Source organism: Octopus bimaculoides, chromosome 3, assembly GCF_001194135.2.
Source record: "Octopus bimaculoides isolate UCB-OBI-ISO-001 chromosome 3, ASM119413v2, whole genome shotgun sequence".
NCBI lineage: Eukaryota > Metazoa > Mollusca > Cephalopoda > Octopoda > Octopodidae > Octopus > Octopus bimaculoides.
The window spans coordinates 24976018-24982746 of NC_068983.1; the positions used below are offsets into that span (position 1 = coordinate 24976018).

The window sequence follows — 6729 nt, forward strand, 5'->3', positions numbered from 1 at the left end:
TATATATGGGAGAATTTACGAACAAAACAACAACAGACGAGGACAGGTGGTGTAAACAACAAAAGTATGTATTAGTTAAACGCTCGGGAATAGAGAAAGTCTTTAACGTTTCGAGCTACGCTCTTATATATACATATGCGTGTGTGTGTGTAATGTAGCTGACGACTGACACTTTATGGTCATTAATCCGTGCAGATTAAGTATGATTGATTGCTTTGGAGCAAGCGTTACCAAAGTCATCTGGATTATGGCAAATGTTTCTGAAGCTCTTTTTTTTTCTTTTTCTTTTTCTCTATGTCAGATTAATAGTATAAAGTATTTATAAGGTGTTCAATTTATTTTTTGTATGTTTATAAGGTTCAGATAAAATACTAAAGAATAATGTAGGGTCATGTTGCACAAGTCACACGGTATCTTGGATCATATAGCTATAAATCATCTTATATAAACTTATGATTTAGCACAAACGTAAAATGTGTGCAGTGGTGTAAATTAGGTACAATGAAAAGTTGTGATCTAATTTTTGTATGTAACCTTGGCGGTTATAATATTCCTCATGAAAATAATTACTTCCCTTTGACTAAAAATACGAGCATATGATCACTGGAGTTAGGTATAGGATGTTAAATAGGAAGCAACACATTATTGTCACTTTATGAACTGACTTTACAGAAATGAAAAACAGATTTCGGGTATATAAACACAATGTTAAACCCATAACGAGAGGGACAAACTAAATACTTGAATAAATTCAATGGGAAAATTTGAAAATATGAGAATATAATAACTTTGAAACGTAATATTTGAAGTGAAAGAAAATAAAACCTCATTTTATAATTCTTTGAATTGATCCTTAATTCTATACTTCATTAATTTTTTCATTATATTTCCATTATTTTATTTTGCAGAGATTTCATCTGGCTGAGACGATGCGTCGCTCGAAGTAAGTATTTGTAAATATATTTATTATTTACTCTGTAAACGTATTTGTTGATGATGATGTTGTGGCTACCGTTGTGCTTGTTGACATTCATAGCATAATCACTTGGTAAATTCTGTAACTTTACTTACTTACTCATTAAATGATTCTTGTTAATGATTCTTGTTAATGAAAACACTTCAGTTAAAACAGTTGACAATTGTATTACACACAAAGCCTAGGATACTTAAAGTAAGTTAAGAAAGCAAATTGACAAACATTTTTTTATGTGAGCTAAAACTAGACATCCATTTTCAATGATGTAGGATGGCTAATAATAATGATGATGATGATAATAATAACAATAATAATAATAATAATAATAATAATAATAATAATAATAATAATAATAATGATAATAATAATAAATGTCCAATGCAGTACCAGGCAGTGGCTCTCATGATTTCTGATCTTAATTGATTGGAAGTGTTATCATGTACGTTGTTTTTTCTTGATATAAAAGACGGGCTACAACAAATATTCTGCTTAATACCACAGATTTGCTTGTCAGTTGTTTGACCTTAACCAGTTGAGTATGTTCCTTGGTGGCTGACGATATATGAGCATCTCTGATCATGAGCAGAAGTAGTGGGGGAGCATCATAGCCATGTGCTGAGAGGAATTCTTTGGGGTTTGAATAATTCACCTTTGTAAACATGGGTGTTTTGTTCAACATTCTTAAACAACCCTTATTCAGGGACCTTTTGAGCGGGATGGGCTACTCGGCCTGAAAAAAATTCTAACTGGGCACGACCTGAGAAATCATGCGCTGTTTATCTTGATATGAAATCACCATGTCACGCACATATGGTTGTGATGCACGTGCCTGGTGTACCCTTATCAGACGGGTAGTCATGATGGGTATATTAGGCTTTGTATATTTTACCCCAGTGTCACTTTGATGGCATGCACTGCTCTCTCACTCAATAATAATAATAATAATAATAATAATAATAATAATAATAAGGTTGATGATGAGGATGATGATAATAATTTCAGCAATAAACCCGAAAGTAGTCGCAGTAGTTTGGTATGGCACTGGAATCCTGAAGTGGACAGAAGGGGAACTAAAGGAGATGGACAGGAAGTCAAGAAAGCTCCTAACAATGCATGGAGCCCATCATCCATATGCAGACACTGATCGCTTATACATGAAGAGAGCAAATGCTTAGAACAAGCTCCTTCACTGGGACCATTCTTGCAACACTCTCTCACCTTTTCACAAAATTTCTGGGAGGCAACACTTCTCTCTATAGCCCCACTTTTCTGTTCAAGTGAATCTTGAAAATGTTGATGAGGCCTTTACCAAAGAGGAAAGTATCTATCTTCATCCCTTTCAATCTCGTCCACCACACAACCACTTTGGCTAAGCCTACCAGGTAGAGAAACAATGCCTACCTTTCCCAGCCAATGAAAGGTGGTGGCACAATCTTCACAATAGACTTAGCCGATAGCTGGATCCGTCCTCCTCGTGACAGCAGGAGTTCGACTTAAACCCACAATTCAGCAATGCACGGGCACAAAACGAGAGAGTGCAGAATAGTTTCGTCCCTCTGTGCTCATCTCTGACGGCAATTCCATACCTGTAGAGTTTATCTCAAACCAGCAATACCTCCCGGTAGCACTGCCAGGTCAAGAATTTCTGGAAATTATCCATAGGCCTCGGCCCGAAAATCCTCCGGAAGAGACCAGCCAACACATTCTCATCGACACCTAGAGCCTCCCCAAGAACGTCGTTGCATTTGCCCAACACTAACCCTCTATAGAACGCCAAAGTTGAACTTCCACCGAGCGCATTGTTCGACTAACAGTGGGCTGTGAGCACCTGACGACATTTTAGGTACAGATGCCCTGCCTTGGTCTACGCTTGATCAAGAACTGCACCTCAGTCAGAGACAAGCTGTGGAAAATCGTGTCTGACAAGCGGTGACCACATTTGCTCACCGTCAAGGAAACGCTGAAGACGTAGCGTCAGCGCATGTCTGCGCATCGGCAGCCACAGCATGCTGTCTTCCAGTCAACGGGTGTTGACAGAAAATTGAGCACCTGACCTGTGGAGAGCGTCCTTTCCACTGAAAGTACAAGTGTAGGCGCTCCAGTTTGGTCATACTTGAACCAGGACAAAGCACAACAATGAGGCGGTAGTAGATGACGGATGCAATGTAAGCATTCACCACCTCTGCCCGACCTTTCAGGAATAGCTTTCTCTCGGCTCATTTTTGAGTGAGATTGGCTACCCACTCGTCACCTCGTCCCAGTTCTTCTTCACTTGGAAATCTGGTCCAAGCCAGACCACGAGCAATTTAACTGGTCACTCCGTCCAACGTCCCACGACATCATTGGACGGTCTGTGCATGCCTCTCCAGGTGCCAGGCTGCAAGCCTACTGATTTTCTTCGGTTAAGTTTTGCTCCTGTCATCGCCTCTATTCTTTTAAAGCTACGCCGACCACTTCTATGTGCCAGGTATTTGATACCATGAAGGAAGCGTAATTTACATATGCGAACATGGTGCTCCAATGTCCTAGCTCGTGCGGGATATCACCCAACGCCTCCAGTTTCCTCAGTAGTGGCTGTAGAGCCAGTAATTCAGAAGAGGCGACAGCAGACACTCTTGAAGGACCGAGTGCATGGTGCTGACTGGTTCCGATGGGTACCCATTCACCTGAACTACCGAGCAGATGTAGTTGTACATTGCAGCGACTCAGCCACGAAAACGGGAACGAAACCCGCCGCCGTGAGAACAGCCGTCATGTATAAGAGGTATACCCTACCGAAGACTTTAGTTTCATCCAAATTCATTAGAGTCCCACCCATGCCAGCTTCTCTACCTACTCTGTCTGTGATATATCCTACGAGGTGGAGATTGCCGTGGATGGATCTGCTTGGGATTGTGCATATTTGTGCATAACCAAGCAATCCTTTCGCTAACCTCTTCGCCAACCTCTTCGCTAATACCCTGGCCAAAATTTTGAAATCTGCGTGCAGCATCATTACGGGACTAACATTTTCTATTTGATTTGGGTCCTTTGTTTGGGTCCTTTCTCAGCAGTGCCACCTCTCCTCGACTCACAGAACTAAGAATTTTCCCGTTCTGCTGCCAGTTGTGGCAAATATTTGCTACGAGGCAGCCAAACAAGTTTGGCATATGAAGGTAAATATTGTGCAGTAGATCATCCAAACCAGGCGATTTATCCACCGTGCAGCCCATCATCACATTCCGTATTTCCACAGTCGTTATCGATATTTCGTAACGCTCCACCTCCTTTTCCGAGAGTCATGGAATGCCATCGAGGTAGGCACTGATGTCCAGCCTGCTTTCTGGTCTGTCTTTCGTCCCAAACATTTGGGCGAAGTGTTACTGAAATGTTTGGGCTCTAGAACCGTGCACCCATTTTGGTCCACCTAAGACCGAATTGTGGATTTGTTTCCACGTTGTGCCTCTATCACTCAGGCTTGTTGAACGGCTTTCATTCCCTCTTGTTTTACAGCATACACCTTAGTTCTGACAATGCACCCTTCGTGCTTAGCATTGAAAAATTGGTCCATGGCCAATCTCGCCTAAGCATCTCTTCTAAGTTTCTAACGAAGTTTCCCCCTCTTCTATTTCTTTTTATCGCTAATGCCTCACTAAATTTAATTGATTCTACTTTAATTACCCTTTTCAGGGCAAACCACCCTTTGTTGTTGACAATTGCCCTCGTCAACGCCCGCTTAATTTATACGCCAATCCGGTTTCGGTAAGCTTGGCACGCCAGGAGTTATGCGTTCAGCTTCCAGTAATCGGGTCCCTGCTTACGAAGTCTATCTAAGTTGACCATGCAGATCACAAATTTGTAGTCTGTGTAACCGACGGGGGAGGGGGGTTACTTATACTATCCTTATCTACAGGCCTTCAAAATACTCCATCAGATGACCTGATACAGTTTGCGCATATACACACTGGTGCATTCGAGAAATCCAGTCAGTACCTGCCAGACACTTGAAAACGCCTGAGTAGGTTTGCGAGGCTTTTTGCACCTCTCTCTTCTAACAGCTAGCCCCATACAATCTAAATGTGCATCCATGATGGCGTTTCAATCACCCATTAGAACTAAAGAAAAGCTTTCAGAATTCTGAAAAAATCTGGTTGTGCTGTCCCTTTCGGGACATAAAAAGCTACCAGTCTGAATGCATCCCCGTCAGTACTGTTCACATTCAGGACCACCATCTTACCTTCTGGGTCCAGGAAGAAAGTCCTTATCTTCAGATTCAACCTCTCCGAAATAACGCCGCTGTTCCACCACTCCCTATTTATCGTTGACATGGGGATAAATACATCTCATATCCACCGAAAAAGGTTATGAAAGCTCATCGGTCGAAGAGTCTGGTTTCACTGATAGCTGCTACATCTACACTTAGTAACCTCAGGACTTTGAGTAGTTGATCTTGTTTCCAAGGCGACATTAGACCACGTGCATTTGTACTGCCTTTCGGAGAAAAGCCATGTTAGATTAAGGGATAGAAGCGGAAAACATTACTTACAAGGATTTGGGGCGGGATGGGTGGACAGGAAGGGATGTTCCGCCCATGGCTATATGTGGATGTTTTCCGCGCGCAGCTCTTTAGGTAGTCTTTTGTTGATATTTCCCTTGAAAGCTGTTGTGGTCACCCGCCTCTGATGATGCTGTTGATGTTGTGGCGGTGGCGTTGTCGGGTCTCTTTCTTCTCTCTTTTGCTATGGGCAAAAGGCTTTCAGATAATTTGTGACCCTACACAAGCGATGCCTCAGTTTTCTACCATCAACGGCCACGTGGAGGTTGGTGCCATCTGGCAAATTTATGGTAGGATCGCTTCTAAACTTTCGTATCCCATTTGCACCCACAACTACGTAGCTTACCGCAACCAGATTTGCTTCTGCAGTTTTCGCCCCTGTAGGATATTTTTTTTTTGTCCACTGTATCCGGCAAGACAACTGCCATCAACCAGCAGATGTCTATTTCTGGTGGTATGTCTCGTTTTCATTTTCACTACTCGGTGATCTAGGTGTATGGGTACCAGAAATCACTTCTCATTTTTTAATGTTAACGTGGAGTGCTCCCTTATCTCTTCTGTGGAAAATTTCACCTCTATAACGCCGTATCGGTTCCTTCTTGCAACGTACGTTTTCGTGTCCAACACTGGACGTAGGTACCTTTCAATTTGCTGTTGTGTTGCCCGTTCTAATATGCGACTTATTACTCCTGTCATATTGTATGTTATTGTTTTCCTGAGTGAATCCTATACAATGACTTTAGAAGTGTTGAGAGTAACTCTCCTTCCATTTTTTAAAAAACATGCTTCTTGCATTTTAAAATCGTCTGTTGACAGTTTTACATTATTTTGTGTTTGATGCACTGCAGCTGCAAAACCATAAATTTCTGATTTATGGTTTATGCAGTAGTTTTCAGTGAGTGTGTTGGCATTAATGGAGGTAGTGGTGGAAACGGTGGTTGAAGTTGCACGTATCATATTCTCTCTTTACTCTTTTACTCTTTTCAGTCATTTGACTGCAGCCATGCTGGAGCACCGCCTTTAGTCGAGCAAATCGATCCCAGGACTTATTCTTTGTAAGCCTAGTACTTATTCTATCCGTATCTTTTGCCGAACGGCTAAGTTATGGGAACGTAAACACACCAGCATCGGTTGTCAAATGATGCTGGGGGGACAAACGCACACACACACACACACACACACACATACATACATATATATATATATATATATATATATA

General features: G+C 41.7%; 1 protein-coding gene across 2 annotated transcripts in view; it reads left to right on the forward strand.

The window, feature by feature from the left end:
- Nucleotides 1-6729, forward strand: part of LOC106882325 (uncharacterized) — a 22447-nt gene that overhangs the window by 10946 nt on the left and 4772 nt on the right. For both annotated transcript variants that reach the window (XM_014932968.2, XM_014932970.2), the window contains exon 2: nt 909-943. In XM_014932968.2, coding sequence (XP_014788454.1) covers nt 909-943 — 35 coding nt within the window. The remainder of the gene's footprint in view (nt 1-908; nt 944-6729) is intronic.